General features: G+C 37.9%; 2 protein-coding genes across 4 annotated transcripts in view; one reads left to right on the forward strand and one right to left on the reverse strand.

Annotated features, from left to right (window-relative positions):
* Positions 1-1469: 1469 nt before the first annotated feature.
* FAAP24 (FA core complex associated protein 24) lies at positions 1470-4468 on the reverse strand. The gene is made up of 5 exons (XM_074157890.1): positions 4383-4468; positions 3933-4083; positions 3173-3312; positions 2718-2870; positions 1470-2066 (listed from the first exon to the last, which is right to left on the reverse strand). The coding sequence occupies exons 2-5, from the start codon at positions 4042-4044 to the stop codon at positions 1824-1826; spliced, it is 648 nt and encodes a 215-aa protein (XP_074013991.1). The 5' UTR covers positions 4045-4083; positions 4383-4468; the 3' UTR covers positions 1470-1823.
* Positions 4469-4557: 89 nt separating this feature from the next.
* The window catches only part of CEP89 (centrosomal protein 89), a 31770-nt gene continuing 13433 nt past the window's right edge, over positions 4558-22894 (forward strand). The window contains exons 1-14 of one of the 3 annotated variants that reach the window (XM_074157909.1): positions 4558-4778; positions 6569-6675; positions 7919-8074; positions 8694-8895; positions 10103-10208; positions 11851-11879; positions 13064-13118; positions 13931-14149; positions 14534-14676; positions 15048-15098; positions 16219-16302; positions 17229-17336; positions 21384-21495; positions 22126-22306. In XM_074157909.1, the coding sequence (XP_074014010.1) occupies positions 4740-4778; positions 6569-6675; positions 7919-8074; positions 8694-8895; positions 10103-10208; positions 11851-11879; positions 13064-13118; positions 13931-14149; positions 14534-14676; positions 15048-15098; positions 16219-16302; positions 17229-17336; positions 21384-21495; positions 22126-22306 (1592 nt within the window). In that variant the 5' untranslated portion in view covers positions 4558-4739. Of the gene's footprint in view, positions 4779-6568; positions 6676-7918; positions 8075-8693; positions 8896-10102; positions 10209-11850; positions 11880-13063; positions 13119-13930; positions 14150-14530; positions 14677-15047; positions 15099-16218; positions 16303-17228; positions 17337-21379; positions 21496-22125; positions 22307-22894 lie in introns of all 3 variants that reach the window. The other 2 variants (XM_074157907.1, XM_074157908.1) reach the window with 2 other exon arrangements.

The raw sequence follows: 22894 nt of genomic DNA on the forward strand, positions 1-22894 counted from the left end.
ACATCTTCAGCAAAGCCACATGAATCACCTTTCCAGCTCTTAATTTCTCTTAGTCCACTATGATAGCCTTCCTGCAAATATCTTCCCACTTACCTGCATGATTAACTGCCTTTCCATTCCCATCAGCACCCTCACTAGTCCTTGAGGAAAGGTTGAGGTGAGGTGTTTGGTTTTTTTTTTTTTTTTTTTTTAATTTAACCACATACCCCCTCAATTCAAGTCAAAATTTGGGCTTCTCAGGTGCCATACAAATACACACTATTTTCTGTCAGCTAACTAAAAACTCATTCTAAGCTGAGTAGGCACCAACAGCTAACTTAAGGCAAACGTTAATTTCACAGCAAGTTACATTCTTGTTTAGACCATAGGAATATTTGTAACACTTTTTTTTCTCTGCACTAAGATGTATGGGGCTATATAAAGCCCTAAAAACAAAGGTTTGCAATAGAGTAGTTGGTCTGCCTATAACTCCAGTAGCACTAATTGTTACTACTTTAATTGAACTTTAATACACTGAGCAGGTGGCCATTTGAAGTAGTAAAAAGATGTTTACAATAGCCACACACCTTTAGATCTGAAATCCAGTCTCTATAGCGAAATGACAAAGTCTGACAGAGAGGGAACAAAATCTAAACAAACAGATTTATAAAGAAGCTTAAGGATTCCCTAGGTAAATAGTATCCTGTTCTGAAGTTCTGGAAATGCTAATGTTTATTATTCAGTAAATTAAATATTTATGCCCAAATTGTAAGTGTATTTTCATCCCAAGCAAGAAATTGATATAAATAGCAGGTCTATCTGCTGTCCACACCAGCTGGTGGATGGGACTGGTTACAGAAGTGCCAAGGTTCTATTATTCACTTCGCTTTCGTTTACAAAAGAGAGTTGAAAATCCTGCTCAACTACCCAAGCAGTATGAAAGAAGCTTTTCACACACCTCCCTAATGGGTACATGAGGCAAAAGGCAATTTTACCCTTAGTAAATAGGATAAGAATACAATTTAAAATAAATTGCAAGATGTCAGGAAAACCAATCCTTTTTATCAATAACTGAAAAAATGAAATACTGGAATAAAAGAATTATGAATTTTCATTAAAAATTCCCATCTGATTTTCTTTGTAGCGTATGTTGTAACTGATATTAGAATACTTTATAATTGATAATTAGTACATCAAAACATATTGTAACTTCTTGTAATTATCCCAACCTATATTCAAAAGCACAACATGAATTAACCAAGATTTTTGGATATTACAGACACAAGGGAATAAATTTGATAACGCACTGTGAACTGAAAAAGGAACTGGAGAAATAAGTTAGTGTAAAGTCAAAGTACTCCAGTAGGACTTTCCAAATGAACTCCAAAAAGTTATAAATCAAAGCTATTACTATAAAGCAACATATATTCACTTTAAAGCACTGTAACTCACATTTCCAGTTGCTGAGAAGATAAGACCACCCACATCTTAACAAAGTGTTTATTTCTGGAAGACAATAGCGAGCAAGCAAATAGCTTTTCCAATTTTTTCTGTGGATGCTGAAAGAAGGCAGCTTTCTCCTATTTTTTTTATGCAAGACCAATGCAAAACACTTTACAGCTCTCTCTCCAAGGTAATTTTCACAGCTCAAGCTACATGAGCAGACCAGCTGTAAAGAAGCAGCAGCAGAGCAGTATCTAGACAATTAATCAACACCTTCCAGTTGTTACTGGGATTATAGAAATTGCCATAATATGTGATTATTAAAAACAATTTTTTATCATTCACAAGACACAAACAAACAAAAAGTCTTTGGTTTCCAAAAGAGCACTACGCATGCACAGTCAGGAACATAAAAAATTGTGTATTTGTTGTGCTAGCGTTTGTCCAACTACTAGCTCAAGCTCTTTGACAGATGCATTACAAAGCCGGTGGATGCTTCCAAACTGTTGCAGTAAAAGCAGAGCTTTTGTTTTCCCAACTCCTGGAATTTGTTGCACCGTCCGAAACAAGGATGGCTCTGCCAGCTGAGAACACTGCTTACGAAGAAAGGGGTTACTGTTGAGATCCTTACTTTGCTCACGGACCTGAAGCAAAAGAAAACCACAAGTGACACCGAGTGCCCTCTGCTGGAGCTCTGCTGTTGGTTTTTAAAGCAGTCTCCTCTCTGAAGAGTTCAGTGCAATCACTAGAAAGTTTTAAAAACGAGCTCCCTCCTTAAGTGTGCACACTTATAAAGGGTTTTGGTGCAGATCCACAAAATCTCACTAGGAAACCAACAGTTGCTTACTACCAGTCATGAATTAAAACAAGGATTTTGTCATGTCTTTGATGCAATCAGAGAAAGGATAAAGTAAAACAGCAACAATGTTAAGAACATGGTTTCCCCGGCCTGAGACAAAGCAAAATCTCAAGTCGGTTTTGACAGAGAACTTAAAGTGAGGATTGCCTAATGCTATCCAGTGGCATCTCAGTGCAAGAGCACATTAAAAAAAATCCAGTATCATATTCTTCAACTTTTTAAGTTTGTTCCCAAACGATCCCTCTTTCTGCTGAACTATACTACACTATTACTGTTGCAGGATATTTATTTCTTACATTCAAACAATAAATTATGTTGTGTTCCTTTAAGATCCTAGGTATTCTTTCTGAAATGAGTAAAGATTGTGGGAAAACAAGTAATTCTCCTCATGTTTCACATTTTAATAAATGTTTGTCCACTATCACACAAAACTTACTAGCTGAGTAATAAGTTGAGAAGCTTCTCCTTGATTTGCCACAGGAAGCAACACCATTCCAAGTTCCAGCACAACAAGCTTTTGCACAGCTAAGAAGTACTGATCGCTTATTTGGGTTTTCTCTACAATTACAATTCCCCCAAGACTGCTGGCCTGTATTGAAAGGAAAACAGAAGAAAAGACCTTGTTAATGACAAGCCGATGCAGTGCAACAGAGAGCAAACTTCAGACAAGTATGAGCTGCCTGAACGCAAATCAGAGGAAGAACAGCAGCTGCAGCAACAGTGCCGAGGTTTAATACAGCATTATTACATGGGTGCATAATTTTTTTCAGTTTTCAGGTGGAAATTGTCACAAAAGTTTAGCTCCACTAGAATTTAAAAAAGAAGAATGTTTTCAGAAGCATAGAACGGCCAAATACCAAGTGAAAACTTTTCTCTTTATGTAGTACTTACATTTCTAAACCGAACCAATCTTCGTTTGAATTCATCCCCTGCAACCAAGTCTGCTTCAGAAATATATAAAATGCAAGTTCTGTTTGAAAGATGAAAATCCACAAGTCCCAAGCCATCTTCAAAAATAAGTCTAATTTTTCCTTAAGGTGAGATTGTAAAAGCAAAAAAAATCAATACAGTAATTAAAAAACCCACGAACTAATAATTCCTTCATAGCACCACCTTCCTAATGTGTCAATAATCCTAGAGACTTGACAATTAACATCATATTTCTTCTCTTTAAGCAAAACTGGTACAAGCGATCCAAAGTTACACCTTTACTAATGCCAATTAATAGTACTTTCAAACAACACATTTGAAAGTGCTTCTCGGTAAACTCTGAACTTGAACAAAAACATCACGTGCTATTCTGAAATGAGTTTGCTGTACCAACAGATGATAGCACAGTCCCAGTATCCATGCCAATTCAAGGCACTTCAGTGCAGGTGTATATTCCCAGTAGCCTCGCTGCTGTGGTTCCCAAGCAGATACTTCTGCTTCTTCTCTACAGTGCTCCACAACTATGCAAATATGACTAATCTAATCACGTAGATACATGATAAACAAACAGGAATTTTCAGCCTAACATAGGCTGTACCACAAAATGGGACCAGCCAGGCACAGAGTAAAGCATCTTAACAGCCAATCTTAACAATACTGGGTGATAGCGGGGAACGCTTTGCTTGAATCATTTCTCCTCTTCCAATTTGTTTGTGCTTACCTTGTAGCCTTTGGGCTATCTCTGACCCTCTCCACTTCTCATTTCCAATCACATGCCCATAAGGGACAACTATAGATCCTGCTGTCACAGGAAAGTTTGCTTTCGTTGTCATCAGACCTCTTTTAAACGTCTACTTCAGTAGCAGTTACGCCTTAGAAAGAAACGTGGAAGAAATATTAACACATTTTATAAACCTGTTCCAAACTTAATTTAGTGGGGAACGGGAGACTTTGAGGCTAAAGCACGATTTAAGGAGAAGAACCAAAGACGAGCCGGTCCCACCGCAACCGCAACCACCACCACCCCGAGCCACACCCTGCAGCCCAGGCCCAGAGCGAGCCGTCACCGGGGGCCCGCTCCGAGAGCAGCAAGAGGACAGCCTTGAAGGCAGCCGTCAGCCCACCACTGGCCTGCCCGGAAGAGGCCGAGCTCCGTCCCCGGTGCTCCGACCTTCCCGGGCCGCGGCGGAGACCGGCCGGGGGTGGGGGAGAGGCCGCCTCAGGACCTCCCGCCAAACAGCCCGCCTCGGAGCGCACGCCTGACTGACGGCGGCAGCCACAAATACGAAGCGAGCGCTCTACCTCCATGAGCCAATGAGATGGCGGGGCGGGGCGGGGTGGGCCTCGCCTCTGGTAGGTTGCTGAGGCGGGAGGAGGGGGGAGTAAGGCGCGCGCTGATTGGAGGAGCGCAGACCCGCAGCAAATCCGCAGCGCGCTTGTTACCAGGCGGGTCGCGACGGGGCAAGCGTCCGAAGTGAGGAGAAAGTAGCTGGGAGGTGGTGGCGGCCTCGTCCCCTGCCCGCTCCCGATGGCGTTTAGTTTTAGGAGAGGCCGGAAGGGCTCCTTCGTGAGTATCGCCCAGTCTGGGGCGGGCCGCCGTCCCCGTGAGGCAGGGGCAGCGAGGGAGGCGCAGGGCCGCGCTCGGCGGGACGGGCGGAGGTCCCCCGGGAAGGCGGCTGCGCCCCGCGGGTGATCGCTGGGGCGGTTTGACTGAGGTGAAAAATGGGGAGAGAAGTAAAGTCCAAGCAAAGGAAAGAAGGATTCCGGAGGCCGGGTGCTGGTGCTTTGGCGGGGAGGTGTTCCTGGCACCTGTCCCCTCCAGGGAGGCCTCAGGCTGGCGGCGGGGCTGCAGCTCGCTCGCCTCCCGCGCTTGCTGAGGTGATCCTGGAAGCACACCATCAGTGCCGCAAAATGAACTTGTACAAGTTCATAGCGAAAGTTTAGAGCAGCCAATGGTTGTAGGGTTTCAGCAATAGTGCCGGGAATTGTCTTTTAACGTACGTGAAGTAATTTCAGTTTTTTAAATATTAGAATGAAAATAAAGTATTGATTTTTTTTGTTGTTGTCGTACTAGTACTGTGGATGACAGCATCCTTTTACCTCAGCTGTATTCCCTGGTAATCATAGTAAGACACTTACAGTCAACAGCCCTTAGTAGACAAATGGTGCGTGCCAGACTTCCAGGATTAGGGAGCAGTGCATTTGCAAGATAAAACCAAGTAAAAAGGCAGTCTTTGTCATGCACGATTTAGTTATTTGATGCAGCTTCCTGTAAAGACAGAAATGCTTTCCAGTTCACCTTGCATTCTCCTGTTGGAGAAGACAATTGAAGAATAATTGCATAAAAAATTCTCTGTAGGAGTAATAGCAGAAACTGGGCCTGTTTTACTCCATAAAAAAGTAATATTTGTCTGAAGGTGATGGGTTTTATTAGGACATAATATTTTCTGATGCCTGAGAGAGGACAAGAGGCAATGGGCACAAATTCAAGCAGAAAATTAAAACACAGGAAATTAAACATAATAATTAAAAAAAATAATACCATGAGTGTGGTCCAACACTGGAACAGATTGCCCAGGAAGGCTGTGGAGTCTCCCCATTTGGAGATACTAAAAACCCAACCGGACAGGATCCCACACAGCCCTCAGTAGTTCACCCTGCTTTGAGTAGGGACTTGGACTAGACAATCTCCAGAGCTCTCTTCCAACTTCAACCATTATGTGATTCCATTCAAAGTACTCTTCGTAGGGAACTCTGGTCCCAGTTTTTCTGAGCTGGTATTTAATGTTATCCTTTAAAAAAAAAAGTGGGATTTACTGATAAAAACGCATTAGGATGTTTTTTGGTTTTTATTTTTTTTATTCAGGTTGAACCTTTGACTGCAAGAATTGTTTAGTGATAGTTTTTTCTTCCATCTCATACTGCTGTGATTGAGGATTACTTCTGACTGACAGACTCTTTCTACAAGAAAGGGACTAATACTGTTACTCTGAAACAGAGTTAAAATATTTTCAAAAAGTTAATTTCTAGTGCTCAGTTTTTCTTGTATATATGTAGAAAAAACCCCAAACAAATTGAGTAAATTAAAATTCTGTTTTTGTAGATTGTGATACAATGGGCGGAAAACCTACATTCATGGGTCTCATGTAAATTACATTTCTAACCTTCATTAGTAGCTGTTCATACATGTTAAAAAGTTAAACTTGGAACCATTTCAAGTCTTCTGTTTACATGAACTGCATGTAATTGTTCTTAATTTTTTTAATATATTATTAGTTTTTATGCATGCTCAATTCAGTGTTTTTTCACTGTGATCCTTAAAGTCATTGTCAACTAATTTTATTTTAAATTGTTTAGAAACATATAGCTCATGGCCTGGTCCCTGCTGCTACCATAGCTCCTAAACCTGCAGTTCCCCGCACCCCTCCCCCTCGTAGTCCAAACCCTTCTCCAGAAAGACCCAGGTAGGTTTTGAGTTTGTTTTGGTTTTGTTTTTTTTGCTTCGTCAACTACAATAGCATACTAGAAAAGCATGTTGCCGCTGCAGTATTTACAGAAACCTTTTCATAAATGGAATATATTTTTAATTGGGGCAGTTCCCTTAGATACCTATTTTTCTCGCACTCCTAAGCATGCTAAATAATTAGCACACTGATCATTATGAATATGTAACTTATTATAAATCTGAACCAATTAAAGACAAATGGATTATTGAAGTTAGGGCCATTTTTAGTTTGGCTGTTACAGTAGAGTGTAGGACTTAGCAGTATTTGCACTGTAAGTCAGGAAATTTTAACTCGTTAGAAAAGCATTAGAAAAATGTTACTAACATGCCGTTTTATTGCATATTAAAAAAAGCAGAGACTTAAAAAAATGGCATGTAAAACCATGTCGGATTGGATTTGAATTAGCAATATAGGCAAGTTACATAAAGAGAAAATACAAATTTATTTTCATTCGTAGTTTCTTGCAGTTTTTTTGTTTTCTGTATGTTTAGTTCAATTCTCTGTTGTTTTGTGTGGTCTTTCTAGTGTCTAACATTCCTTATGTAATCCTAGTTCATTTCTTGTTCCTTTTTGACCTCCAGATGTTGTCATTCCTGTTGAAGTCCTCACTATTTCTCTCCTTTAATCTTTGTTCCTACTTGTTTTTTCCTCTTCATCTTACCCTTCGCTATACTCTATAGGCGCAAATAGGCACTTCTGTCTACTTAACGCTTGCCCTAGTTTGCAATGTGCAAGCATTTATTAACAGCTTCGGAGTCATCAGTAAAAGGTTCAGAGTAGGGAATAATGGAAACTAGGAGACAAAATAGCAGAACATGGAACACTTTTTCAACACAACACCAGGTAGTAGTGTTAAGGCTAAAGTGAACGATAAGTACTGTAAACTATCAATGCCAATTTTGGGAACGTAACTCAGTATATTTCATGATTTTCATGCATGTGATCTGGGAAAACAGATAGGTATTGTACTTCACTCTTAGATAGCTGTGTTACGATAGCTTGCCTAGTTTTCTGTTTTACTTTGGGAGTTAATAGTTTATAACCAGTCCCTTAGCACTTTCAGTGGTGTTTATGCTTGTTAACCGTGAATATTTTGCTTTGCTTAAATAGCGAAGGCATTTTGCAATGGAAAGAAATTTAAAATGTAGAGCACAGAGAAGACATCAGTATAGTTTCATTGCTTTATTCTGTTTTCTTCCAGATCTGCTTTAGCAGCAGCTATCCTTGCAACAACACTAACGGGGCGCACTGTTGCTATTCCTCAGCCTCGGCAGCGATCACTTTCAGAAAGTGATTCCACCTATGTGGAACAAGAATGCTTTGAACCATATGCCACAGTCACAGAGCTCAGAATGGGGTAGTGTATACTTTCTGTTTTGATATCTAATATTAGAAATAGAATCTGTTGATGATATAATTTTACCAAAGAGATACAGCAAACTAATTCAATTCCTGGTGTCACAGCCACTTTTTTTTTTTTTCTCACTACATCATAAATTGTGTCTGAAGTGTCTACAATCCTCGCTCCATTTCTCATAAAGTGATGTCATCCATACAATCTTCAGAGAGGGAGATTTGGATTGTATGGCAGTCACAAGTAAAAACGTGTATTATTTCTGCCAAATGACGATCATTTATACAAACAGGTCGTCACTGATGATCTGAATTATTTCCTTTCCACTAAATAATTATTTCAGACTCTTCTTTTGGTAGAATTAGTAACCTTCTGTCTGTAATTTGGCATTTTCTTTAAGATAGAAAAGAAAATACAGCTCTGCTGTTAATCGTCTATTTTAAAGCACAGACATAGGCTAGATTCCTTGTTTGCAGGGAACAGAAACTCGGATGTCTGTTAGTGTCAGCTGTTTGGACTTGTGTATATTCTAAGACTGATGGTTCTACTTTACTAGTGGTTGGGTTTTTTTTTGAAGAGTAAGCAACACTGAAACAGGCTTTAAACTGCTTTCTACTTGCAGGCCCAACTGGAAACTTGATGGTAGTGACAGATCTCCTGTACAGTCCCTGGAAATGTCAGGCAATTATTGTGAGGATGAGGACATGGATACCTATCTTTCAGATGCTGATAAAGAGGCAGAGTCCAGCTGTCAGAGTAACGAGAAAAGGGGAGAAAGCTTTAGCACCAATGCTATTTATGCTGTTCCCTGCAAAAATAAAAAGGTAGAATTTTAAAATGCATTAATTCCTTTTACTGTGTTTTAATATATTAATGCAAATATTAAATATTTCTAAGGCTTTTCATTCTTTTCTTACTCTTCAGACATTTATTTGTTTTTTATTTCATATGCTTCTTTTTGTGTTTCATTTACTCCTACACGAGTTAGGTTTGTTTCTTGATCCTCACAGATTCCATATCTGTGATTATTAGGAGCTTTTCCTTATTGGGAAAACACTTATTGGTGTTGTGTATAATTACTGTGCATAATTTAGTCTTGTAAAATATCCAATATTTTATGTTGAGCGTGATACTCATATAGTAGATTATTTGTCAAAAGCACGAGGAACTTTACTTTTACAAGTGGTGAAAGCTTAGTTACTGATTTAATATTGTGCTAATGAATAGAGACCTGTGTAGAGACAGGGAGATTCAGAATCAAACAAAATAAATTGCCTTGTTGTCTTGAAGACCAGTGGATTTTTCTGCGTTACAGGTTTGGATTGTCTTAACCAGCAACGAGCAGGTTAATACTCCTAAGGCACATTTTAAAGTTGTTTGCATCTCTGTCCAAAATGATACAAAAATTTAACAAACAGGAAAAAGTAACTGAGTAATAAAGAGGCAATAAAATGCTATGTATGAAAAACATCAGAAACACCCCTAGGTGAAGAGATAATAGTAAGAGGAGGGGATGAAAAGAAAAGAAAGGCAACGAGTGGAATATGTGGGACGTGGTATGTAATCAACAGGGGCAAAACAGCAGAGACAATGTTAAAAATTATTCATTAATCCCTTAGTGCTGTGATACAGTAAATAAATGATTCAACCAAATAAACCAATGGATCAGCCAAATAAATGGTTGATCTTGTATTAAGAGCAAGTTTTGATACAACACAGAACGAGCAAATGTAGGCTAATTTGACAGATTCTTGTGACTGAATACGGTGACAGAAGATATTGACCCCATGAACTAACTGACTACCATAGCTTCCTACCTCCTGCTGATCACTGTAAGGTTTAGATTTTAGTTACACAGAGCCCTAAAACGAAAAACCCAGTCTTATCATTTATTATCTTAAAATATTGGAGTACCGTTCCAAATGTGACTGGGGCATTGGTACACTGAAGGTTTCATACAGATATCAAGACACGTGGGCTATTTTAATAATGTTATCATGATTTAGATAGGCTTGTCTTGTTTTCACATAGGGAGAGTTTTCAGCATTTCCTGGTACTAAAGCTGACAAGAAAGAGATGCCTTCTCATGAAACAGAGTTTCAGGTGGTGGTCCATGAGTCAGACATGCAAATAGAAGGTAAATAAATTTATTTTAGTCAAAATACCATACCTTTTAACACCATGGGGAAAAATAATTTTTGAATAAAATAAATTTAATACTATATGATAACGGTATATTCCTTTTTTTTTTTAAAGGGTAATGGAAGAAATGCTACTAAATCCTTAGCCATTTCTAGTAGCTAAGAAAATTAAAAATCTGCATAAGGAGGGAAGATTGGTCTGTATTCACTGCATAACCAAAACTCCTAAACATCCACTATCAGACAGTGTAAAAAGATGAGGGAGAAGTTCTGTGAACTCTTTGTCTTGTCTAGTATAGTCATTCTCTGCTATGTTTCTGTTGAGATATGGGCCAGAATCAATCCTGTTTATACTCTGGAAACTACTGGAGTGTTACTGTGTTCAAAAAATGGAAAAAAGTAGAAACTACCAATGTTAAAAACCTAAGAGACAGAAGAAAACACTTTTAATCAGTCATTTTTCTCAGACTTAAAAAAAAAAAAAGTCATGTCTGGAAATCAGCAGTTAGAACTTTTTTTTTTTTTTTAAATCATCAAATGCCATGATACTGTAATAAAATACTGGAATTGTTTATCCTTTTCTACAGAAGTTGTTTCATTCTTGCTGTTTTTTAAGGTCTGGGCCTTAAAATTGTACATCAGGAAGGTGTACAGAAGGTTCTGACAGAATAGAGAGCTGAACATGATCATCAGTCTCAGGTTATCACCCTAAGCCCTGAACTGTTAAGCTTCACAAATAATTTTTTTTTGCAATAAGTAATTTCATTAGATGAGGGACATTTGGTTTATAAGTGGACCTGTCATTCAGCTATTTTCTTGTAACAGTAGAATATTGTGGAGAAAAAAATATGACGAGAGCAAGACCAATCTACCTGCAGAGGAGCTTTATTGTATAAATATCTAGTCCATTATTTTAAAATCAGGAAAACAGGAACTCAGAATTTCTTCCAGAGCTGCACAATGCAGTTTTTACAGAGGATGGCAGCACTCTAGTAGCTACTGAATGGGAAAGAGAAAGCAGAACTGAGTCCGTTTTGAAAAATCATTGTCTTTCTAAGTTTTATTCGTGTTGGATCCCAATGTTGTTTCAATATTATTTCAGTGGAGTTATTTGAAAAGCTTTATAGAGAGCAATATCCAGAAAGAATGGGTTGCTTTGATAAAACCATTTGGGAAGTGGATGGATTAAACTGAAAATAATAGGATATATAAACCATTTCTAATCGTCCTTCTACATAGTAAGTGCTGCAGATCTTGAAAGCTGTCAGATTTGGATCTTGAAAGCTGTCAGATTTGCACTTGCCTTGTTCAGAGATGCAACAGGATTCAAGCCCAGTAAAATCAGTGAAAATACTTCGTTTGTCCTTTAGATAAGCTCTAAAAGAATAGTGAAAGACAACAATAGAACTTCATTTCTTCAATAGTGAGGTAAAGTAAGGCCTCACATTAGTATCCTGATACACCATGACAGAAGGAATTAAAAGTTAGTGATCTAATTTGTGGTCTTTGGAGGACTTTCTTGAATTTATTTGCAGTATATAATATGTGTACATACATATCCATATGAACCTTTATAATTTATGGACTTATAAATACTTTTGTTTTTAATTGACTGAAAGATCTGTTCTTCTTTAACAGAAGACCAACATCTTGGCTTGAATTTAAAGGTAAGACTTATATGAAGGTGAATTTGTGATGCATTTTGGGGAACAAAAGGGTTTATAAAGAGCGGATAGTTTACAGTCACATAAAAGAAAACTAATTTGGTGCCATTAGGGAATCTTTTTCCTTTGGAGTACAAGAATGGCTAATCATTCCTTTTGAAAGATACAACTATATAGGTAACTAGGCCATACAAAAGTTGGGGTTTATTTATATTTTTTTAAAAATATATCTTCTGTTGTTCCTCATGGGAAAGAAAGAAAGAAAGAGGGAGTGCCATGTTATAGCAAGAGATAGCTTTTACTGAGAATTTTCAAATTATGAGCCTGGCTTCTACCAGATTTCTGTCTAGTTTTCCAGCTAGGCCCATGTGACTGCTTTCATAAGCTTAAAAAGAATCCCCAAGAGTTTTGTTTCTCAGATCAACTTGCTGGAATATTATCTACAAAAATGGTCAGTTCTTCCATTTTTAACATCACTTTTTTTTCTTCGAGTTCTTGACCACATATATTTTCTTTAGAAACTGTTCTTGAGTTTTGACTCATGTAGTCATCAGTGTCTTGGTATGTTAAATTACATGGCATCATATCCTTACAGAACTTCACTGCTGTTTCATAAAAGCAGCATGGGGAAAGTTTGTATATCAATTATGTTCACCTCAAGTAAATACATTAATATAAATTTGGCCTATAGTTCCTTCCTGATGAAAGAACCTTCTGAAAATGTAGAAATAGATACTTTTTTTTTTTTTCTGACCAGCAAAAGGAGAATTTTACATTTTAATTTATTTGCTGATTCCCAGTTAGAGACTGACAGTTCATATCATAATTGACTATTCTGAAGTCATATTTTAACTAACAAGTGGGAGCAATATCCATCCTGTTTGGTCAAGAAGCTTTATGTTTATGTAACTTCTATGTCAGCCATAAAATTGTTTTGAGAACTGTACATCTCTGACAACTAAAGAAAATACTAAGTTTCATGTGTCGACAAGTGACTGATAGCAGCAATAAGTGACAAAATGATGTTAAGACGGGTAAATGACAAGTCGCATATTGTCAATTTTTTATATAAAATAAACTGTTTCAAAAGTTCTGGTTTTTAAGTTCTCCATCAGTGATGCTGTTCAGAGTACTTCAGAAAGGATAACTGTTAAAGCAGATTGTCTTATTTTTTATTTCTCTGCTAGGAAGAAAAATCATTAGCTGAAAATCTGATACATGAAAAGCCTCCGCCATCCCCAGGTACTTCTGATTTTTCTATAACTTTACTACAAATATTCACTTTAACAATATGCATATGTATACAAAAGTCCATTTTCCTGCTTCTATTCTCTAATCCTAATTGGGGGACAAGGTGGGGGGGGAAGTGTTTAAGTTTTGTTCACTCCTGTATGCTGTTAGATTACGCTGGCTCTTAAAAGTCTGAGTGTAAGTGTAAAATCTCAGCCTTCATTTTAATCAGGAAGCTGCTTAGCCCGTACAGTTGAAAAGAAAAACGTGACAGTGTGATCCACTATTACCGATGCAACAATATACACACGATTTTGCAGATGATGTAAAATTTTACTTTTGTAAGGACTGTTAAGTAACTTCTATTCAGTAACAGATCATTGAAGCCTGTTCAGTGGGAAGGAGGGTAAAGCTTTCACTACATAGCTGATTAAAATGAGAAGGGGGCAAGAGGACTGCTGAGTCCCTGCGGTGCACACCCACTGTAGCAAGCAAAGCCTGTATTTCTGCCTCACCTCTCTCATCACCCATGCTTGGCAGAGGGAGGTCTGCCCACGTTTTCTTTGCCCTTTAAGGAAGGAACGTTTTCAGTGGCGGAGAGCAAAGATGGGAACTTGCAGCCTCCCCACTATATAGCTCTCTTTACACATCCACTTTTTTTCATTCTCTCTGGCCTTATCTTTTGGGAGCCTTGAGCTCATTTATATCTTACAAAATATCACTCATACATAATGCTAATATCAGGAAAAAAAAGGATTATCATTTACTGAAACTTGTATTCAAGTCTGAATACCATTTAAATACATCGTACTGTGGCATTGCAGATGTGTCTATTCGGGCAAGGCAAGCACGGGAAAATAAGACTAAAGAAAAGTTCAAAGAACTGAAACAAGAAAACTGGTCTCTGACCAAGGCATACCAGGCTATGGTCCAACAATTTGAGAGAACAAAGCAGCAAATGGAAGAACAGCAATTAAAGCTGAAGAGACTAGAACAAGAAAACAGGAGACTTAAAGAAGCTACTCAGAAATCATATAGAGAAGGTGGGAGAAACACATGAACTATTCTGTAGTTAACTTGTTTTATTTTTCTAATTTCTTACAACCTATTCCTGCAGCAGTAGGTTTCCATTGATTTGAGCAAGTATCTATGCAGGAGTAATTTCTGAGCAGTATTTTCTACATTTGTAGAAATTTTGCCAAGCAATATTTACATGGTCATGAAAAAAAATTATTTGCTTGTTTGAAATTTAATGGTTTTTTGTTAGTAATTCTTCGTGGGATTATTCCATTACAGTATTTTGAGAGAAGTTCTCTTATGATGCTACTTTATTGAGATTTTTTTTTTTTTTCCTTACAATTAACAAATTATTGTGATCACTTCTTTAATTTTGATTGAACTTTCTTGTTGGATATTTGTTTTAGTAGAGGAGGCTACAGAATTACTTTCCCTCAGACAACAAGCACAAGAACTGGTAGATGAAAACGATGCTTTGAAAATGACGGTCCATCGTTTAAATGTAGAATTAAGTCGCTATCAAACTAAATTCAGGCCATTGTCCCGGGAAGAGGTGAGAATCTGGGTTATAAAGGCAGTTTGTACTGAAGTGTCCCATTCCCATTGTCCTTTCATTAATCTTTGAGTTTTTAAGACTATTTTCTCTGAATTTGCCACAAAGTCTACAAATGGCATAGGCTTTGTGTTAAATTTAAAATAAACATTTATAGTTAAGTCTAACTTCTTAAAGTTAGACTTTCTCCTGTATTAGTAAGAGAATGACCTTCCAGTTTTGTTAACTTTGCTGAATGTGTGTTAAATCTGCAACACACAGAGTCAGAAACATAAGCTTGTTCGAGGTAATAGCTGTGAATGCAGTGGACAGTGGTTGGTGCTTCAAAAAGCAGGAAATAATTTCAGTATCTTTTTAAAAATCTACTTTAGCATTCAAAACTGAAAAGTTTACCCATGAAAGGACCACCACCCCCATGGCTGGTAAGTAAGAGTATTTTCACTTATCTATTCATTGCTTTCTAAGTTAAGTAGTAGAATTTCTTTACTGGAACCAAAATATTCAGAGTATTATTTAGTTACTCTGCTAAACTATCACATACTAGTAGAATATTATAAATATTTATGTTTGTTGCATAAAAAGATGAAGTGCAGAACTTCGCAATGAATGTGGGCAGCTCCAGCTGAATTTACAGTAAGTTACAGACTGCATATAATCACCAACTTTGAACTACTGAATGCAAATGAAGTAGAAGTACTGTTACCCTGAGAATCATAAATACCATCTTCACTTAGTATTGTCTAGCATGTGGTTTTGTTAAAGGAGAAGCTTCAAGGTCTGTTGCTTAATTGTTAATCCTCTTAACTGTTAATCTCCTGTTGTGATTATTTTAAAGATGATACAAAAAGAAAAGTTTATTTCAATGATTCTGATGGTAGGAATAGTCATGGGTCCACTAGTTGCCTATGAAGTTCTGGCAAGGAGAAGGCAAATAGTCTGTGAAATTGAATGCATTTGTAACATGGGGAACCATTTCTCCTTGAAATGCTGATCAGATTTTAAATTTTCCTTTCTCACTGTTATTCAGAACTATACAGAAATAGGAAAGTCCTCCTTCTGCTCTGTCTTTCTAGTTACAATATCCAAGAGTCACATACGTATGTATTTAGTTTTAAAGATGCAGGTTTGAGAGTGTAAAAAATGCTTTCCCATTTACTAATGAATCTGGACTAAATTTTATTATTATTAACTGTATTCACTATAGTGTTTCAGTTTGGCTTTGTATTCATTTGCATCCACATTCTGCTGTGTTACATATACTGATAATTAATAGCTGCTTTTTAGTGAAGTGTGCAAGTATCGCATCCAGCCTTGCCCTTGCCAAAGCTTGCCTCTAAAGTGGTATTAAGTGCTTCTGCAGCATCATTTTGCATATGATGGTCTGCGTGCTTGTACAAATCCTGCACTTTTGTCTGCAAGGCATATTCAAAAACCCTTAATAGCTTTTAAAACTAGCTATATAGCAAGAAAAGTAGTAAAAAATATTGACATTATAGTTTGTAATTGATTTATACGGATTGATTTTTTTAAATTTTTTTAAAGTTGGATATGAAGTATTTGTCACCTCTTCTGTTGGCATATGAAGATAGAATAAGAGAAAATGAAGATTTACATCTTGAACATGAGGCAAGTTGTCATTTAAAGAAAATATACTTCTATACTAAAGCAGAAATAAATTACTGAAATTTTTTAAAGGGATTTGTCAAAGCTGTTTTCCACCTAAAATGAAAAGTGACTTTGTTTAACATGCATAGTTATTGTGCGGTCTTATCCTACTTGGCTTACTTGGTTTTGCCAGCCTGTTGAGATGTAGAAGCAGGCACTACACTGAGATGTACAAGAATTGTGCTGTCTGAATAGAGTAAACCATAAACAGTGGGTGGTAGAAAGGATTTACTATTGTCATTCATAATGGGATGGAGTGCCCTGTATAGCTGCTCTTCCAGTTACAGGCCTGTGGATTTTGTGGTAGAAGAATATTTATTTATAGTTATTTAAGGAATGGGTATACTCTTTCTGCTCTTTAGAAGTACTTTTTTGTCACTGAATCTTTGAAAAATGGTGATTTGCTTCAGAGCAGAACTGCCATAGCTTTTCAAAATAATTTATTTCCCTCAAAAACTTCAGCCGTAAAATAAGCAGAAAACACTGAGGGTTTTACATTACTGTAATTTCACTGTATTATCCTACCGTATTCAAATTCATGTCATGCATACTGAAAATATATAGCATTATCTAGTAATTTCCAGAATTCAGTTTCTTAAATCCGTATTTTAAGAATCTACAACTTGCTTAATTCAAATGACACTTGGCAAAAATGTGGCACGATTCAAATATTTGTATTTTTAATCAAATATTACTAGATTGAAAGCAATGTAAAAGTTAAGTAGACACACCTGAATTGAAGCTGAGTGAGTACTGAGATAATACGATATTAGCAGAAGAAGTAGAAGGCACCCAGGCACGTGTATTTATGTAAGTTTTTGTTGATGTAAAAATAAAAAAAAAACCTTACCCCTAAAGAATGTTATGTGGAGTCCTTTGTTTTCCAGGAGGATATGAAGAATTTTAAAGCACGAGTTGAAGAGGTGGTGAAGGAGAATGAAGACCTGCATGAGCAACTGAATAAAAATAACTTTATTACCCCTACAGAATGGCAAGTTATATTAATAGAAATTAATTTAAAAGCTATTTATTATTTTGCTTGTTGCATGCAAACTGTTAAGATTACAGATCTTAAGGAAAAATCTTGTTCCCCTCAAGCAAATTACATTTTGCTGAAGAGCTAATAGGGTCATGATTATGTCTTGTCAGAACAATGCTGATCTGCAATGCCTGAAATAATTTTGGAGTAAGGATTAAATAGTGCAGTTTTACACACAAAGACCATGTAATTCTGTCCCAGACGCTGCAGGTTACATGCTTAACTTTTACACTTCTACTGATAGTAGGAATGTGCCAATGACTTCAGTTTTTCGTTGATATAAAATGGTATTGGCATATGGCATTAGAAGAATTTACTGTTCTTGAGAAATGAAACGATGCACACGTAATGAAGTTAAGTAGTATAAAATACATACGAGGCTTAAAACCAATTTACCTAAGTCAGGCATTCATCAATTGGCAACTGAGATGGAGAAGAGACTGGTCGTACTGAGTCATAGAATCATAGAATCGTCTAGGTTGGAAGAGACCCTTGGGATCATCGAGTCCAACCATCTACCCTACACTACAAAGTTCTCCCCTATACCATATCCCCCAACACCACATCTCAACGGTTCTTAAACACATCCAGGGATGGTGACTCAACCACCTCCCTGGGCAGCCTGTTCCAATGCCCGACCACTCGTTCTGTGAAACATTCTTTCCTAATGTCCAGTCTAAACCTACCCTGTTGGAGCTTGAAGCCGTTCCCTCTCGTTCTGTCATTAATTACCTGTGCCAAGAGACCAGCACCAACCTCTCTACAGTGTCCTCTCAAGTAGTTTTAGAGAGTGACGAGGTCTCCCCTCGGCCCCCTCTTCCTCATACTTAACAGTCCCAGCTCCTTCAACCGCTCTTCATAGGATTTGTTTTCCAGGCCCTTCACCAGCTTCATTGCCCTCCTCTGCACTCGCTCCAGCACCTCGACATCTCTCTTGGATTGAGGTGCCCAAAACCGGACGCAATACTCCAGGTGTGGCCTCACCAGTGCCGAGTACAGGGGCACAATCGCCTCCCTACTTCTGCTGCTCACGCTGTTTCTAATACAAGCCAGGATGCCGTTGGCTTTCGTAGCCACCTGGGCACACTGCCGGCTCACGTTCAGCCGCTTGTCCATTAGAACCCCCAGGTCTCTTTCTTCCAGGCAGCTTTCCAGCCACATTTCCCCAAGCCTGTAGCGCTGCTCGGGGTTATTGTGGCCCAAGTGCAGAACCTGGCACTTGCCCTTGTTGAAACTCATACCATTGATGTTGGCCCAATGATCCAATCTATCTAAGTCTCTCTGTAGAGCTTCCCTATCCTCCTGGGAATCAACACTCCTGCTTAACTTGGTGTCATCTGCGAACTTGCTGATGATACACCCTATGTCCTTGTCGAGAGTCATCGCAAGATGATTGTGAGCTTTTTAGGGCAAGAGCCATAAAGAAAAAGAAAAAGCCAGTGTAGTCCTGGGGTATGTTAGAATAGGTCCTTCTAGGAGAGGCTGTGCAATAACAATGTGATTAGACGGAAGTAAGTACAGAGAAAGCTGAAAGGGTTTGTGGTGTAGCCAAGGAAATGCAGAGCCTCTTTTATCTGGAGTTTAGACAGATTTGCCTTTCTATTTTAGCAGAACAAAGGCTGAGAAAGGACAATGTTGCTTTCTGTAAGCACATCAGGAACAAGAATCAGGGAATATACAAAGAACTACTTAAACTGCATTTACAGGACCGAGGGCAGTGTTACTGGAACAACAACTGGCTATTCATTCACCATAAACAAACTTGAGTGGAAATTGGATGATGCTGAACCAGCGTAACATGTTTTGGAACAGCATCCACCGTGAGTAGTGAACATAAACATTCTCAGGGCACAGGTGGTGGTTGTATGGAAGGGGTCCTGTCCTGTGGCACAGTGTCTGCACTCAGAGGACTTTACAACTCAAGCTGTCTCTCCCACTCTTAAGTCTCTGCAGAGTTAACCAGTGACAGTGACGGACTTTCAGAGAGAGCCTCCTCGAGGCAGAATTACACAAGTGTTTAGTTTCTGTATAGATTCGGTTAAGTAGGTTGTTATAAAGGTATCAAAGTGTTCTATAGGTGCTTTAATAAAATACTGTGGATATTTTATGTATACTTGAATGCTTATATACTGTCCACAAATTTGAAAACACTCTTCATAGAGGTGTTTCAGCTTTTAAATACGAATTTTTGAACTTTTTAACAACTTTGCTTTTAATTTTGCCTCTCTGCAAATGAATGAGAGAGGTTCCTATCACTTTGACCTGTTTCAGGCTGCCTGTAGTCTCTGTCTGGGAGCTGTTTTCCTGGCCGGGGTTCAGTGAGGCAGGATGTCAGCAGCAATGCCACCTCACCAAGCTCTTGCTCCGTACCTTCAGGGGCTCCTTCGCACTCAGCCTTGAAGTGCATTGCCCCGTTATTTGCATTGACATAAACGCTCATGTGAAGGAGTTGGTCTCGACCAGCCTAATGCCCCTTTTGTAGCAATTTTTAAAGATGTTATTTCACAAGGAAGCTTCGTGGTGCCAGGCGTAGCAGAGGGTGAGGATGTAGCTTGGCTGTTTGGGAGGTGTTCTTTATGCCTAAACCTGTTGATGAAATATGATCTTAGTGCTATCAATTTAAAAGTTGCATTTTTACCTGCAAAATTATTATTATTGCTATACTTCAGAGACTTGTCCAGTAAGATCCACAATCCATTTTCCTCAACTCCAGACTCGATAGTTCCAATAGGAAAAAAGCTTCCATTGTTTCTTTCAGCTGGTAACGCTTAGCATCTTGCATCAGCACTGACCTTCCTGTCACAAATAACCAATGTATTTTGTCATTCACTTTGCATTTCATATTTATCCATTCAAATGAATACATGCAGTGTTTTAAGTGATTAAACAACATGAAGTCTATCTTAGCTATTAACCGATTTTTAAGTGGCTGATGTGCATTTGCTTTCTTCTATGCCCGCTGCAGTAAACTTCACAGTAGATTCAGTAAGTCAGCTAACCTTACAAACTCCTGGGCGCAGAGGTTTCCATGGGTACAAGTGCAAGCTGACTTTCATTTCTGTGTTAACAAAAATCTTCAGGGTAGACTGTTTATATTTCTTAGCTGTCAGATAACAATTATTAGCTGTATGGTTCAGCTTAAAATTTATTCAGAATATCATTTGATGGTAGGGGAAATTGTCCCTATGTAGATCTATACACAAGAGAATGCATTTTTGTCTATGTCAGGCCACACATGAAGAAAGTAGTATTAGTTACTGTCATCAGAAATCCTTGGTAACAGTCTATTTTGCTACACTTTTTTTGGGTTTAGGCTACTCTTGCTGATTGATTAATGACGACTCTTCAGTTTAAATTCACGTGCTAGCATCTGACCCATCTTGTATTTCTACTTGCATTCTGGCTAATACTTCTCAACTGTTTAAGCTATTACTAGAACAGCAAATAGTTTCTTAAGCTTTGGTGAACATCAGAAAGACTGGTATTGGTTTTCTTGAAAGCTGAATTAATACTAGTTACAAAGCAGAATTAAGTTATCTGCTCAGGATAGTTCAGTTTAAACGCCCATCTTCTGTACAGGCCCATAAAACACACGGGCAGTATTTTTCCAGAGATCAAAGCCAAGTAAATCCAAACCCTATCCAAGAATTTATTGCATATTTTGAAAAGAAATTTGGTTCTGTTAGTACTTACATAGCTGTCTCCTAATCATCTGGCATCATTATGTAGCTATATGGAATTTTTGCTTTAGTTAGTCAAAGATTTTAAACATTATTTAAAACCATTTACATTTTGAGGTTTGTGAGTTCATGCCTCTAATAAGCTTACCGTGGGTCCTGACATTGCTTTCAACGTGGGTTTTTAATTTGTTTTTTAGAGAGGTTCAAATATGATTTTATAAGTTTACACTGTTGGAAGTCAGTTGTGTTTTTTTTCTTTGGACGTAAGTTAATATTTGAATTTTATTTTATTTTATTTATAAGCCAGTTGTCATTGCAGGCAGCAACTGCAAACTCAGGCCAAGCTGGTCTTGGAAGAAAATGGATTGTTGATGGAGCAACTCGAAATTCAACAAGCTAAAGCCAAAGACAGTCACAGACAACATGTTCAAGAAGGTAAAGTGCTTGAGTTGCTAGTCATCTGAACTACAGCCAAGTACTGCAAGTTTGGGGGTTTTGTTTGTTTACGGAGGACTTTTTGTTTGTTTGTTTGGTATTTTGGGGGGGATTTTGGTTTTGGGTGTTCTCTCTAGCTTCATATATGCCTAACAAAGCATCGCTGAACAGAGGTAATACTAATACGAGATCAAGCTCTGGATGTCAACTGATACTGAACAGAAACGTCAGTGTCACCTATTGACACTACACGGCACACTTCATTTTGACTTTCTTCCTCTGAAAAAGTGACTGGAACTGTTAAACAGCAATACACTAATTTTCATAATTTAAGAGCACTTTACACGTTGGTATTTGTGAGATATTATTTGCTTATTTAAATGTTCAATTTAGAATTTGTAGGGTTCTTTAATTTTCTGCTTTGTAACCAGTGTTTGTCACTTAATATAGTTAATTATATCATAAGTAGCAGTATTTGATACTGATATTTTACACTTTTATAGTTTGAATCTGCTTAAATTTACATGAACAACTAGGAATTAACGTTATTACTGGTTTAGTTGGAATTTCACTCGGTGATTGAATTAGTTCTGCTGTACCCAGTTTTGTGTTTTTTTTTCCTCCCAAAAGCTTCAAAATTGACCAAACAGATAATAATCTTGGAAGGTAAGAAACAGAGACAAGAAGAAGAGATAGCAGAGTACCAGAAGCAGTTGGAAGCTTTGTGTTCTACCTGTGAAGAGCTGAAAGCCAAACTGAACAGCAGAATAGCAGCAGAAGAGCACTTTGCTTTGGTGAATGATTTAAAAAGGTACGAGTTCACATATGGGGCACAGAGAAACAATTCTGTAAAGCATTCACGTGAGCAGATCTGCATACGCACCAGGCTGGGTAGGAGGTGACTGGAAACGTACACTGGTAATCTAGGAAGGTAACTACCAAAGTACAAAGAAAGGTAAAGAAATATTTCAAAAATCCTGTCTCACCTTTTGTAGACAATTAAAACTGCAGAAGGAAATCCTAGATATCGAGACATCAGTAGAAGTTTTTCTACCATAGAGTACGTACTGCTAAATGTACCCTTTTAAATAGACGAAGAGGAGGCATTAAAAATACCTTTTTTGTCAAATCTGTTTACTTATGTGAACACTGTATATAACATGTTCTCATTCTTTTGTTCCCATCTTCAGGAAAATGTCTGAAGGATCCTGAAATTCTAAACCAAAAATACTAAGTTTCTCCAGTCTTTACAATATGGAAATAACACGAAACAGCATAAATTTGTTTGCTTTCAAGCCTTAGGATAGTGCAGGTTACTGTTTTACGGTACAGTGCCTTCCTGAGCAGCTCTCAGACCTTGTTTTTTGGCTCTGCTAGTAATTTCTTTGAAAAAAATTAG

Source organism: Numenius arquata, chromosome 13 (assembly GCF_964106895.1).
Source record: "Numenius arquata chromosome 13, bNumArq3.hap1.1, whole genome shotgun sequence".
Lineage (NCBI taxonomy): Eukaryota > Metazoa > Chordata > Aves > Charadriiformes > Scolopacidae > Numenius > Numenius arquata.

Coding starts and splice junctions, on each gene's coding strand:
- FAAP24 (XM_074157890.1), bottom strand. CDS start 4,044: ATGACAACGAAAGCAAACTTTCCTGTGACAGCAGGATCTATAGTTGTC. Junction 2,871..3,172: donor GATTGGTTCGGTTTAGAAAT/GTAAGTACTACA, acceptor CTTTCAATACAG/GCCAGCAGTCTTGGGGGAAT. Junction 2,067..2,717: donor CTCAACTTATTACTCAGCTA/GTAAGTTTTGTG, acceptor CTTTTGCTTCAG/GTCCGTGAGCAAAGTAAGGA.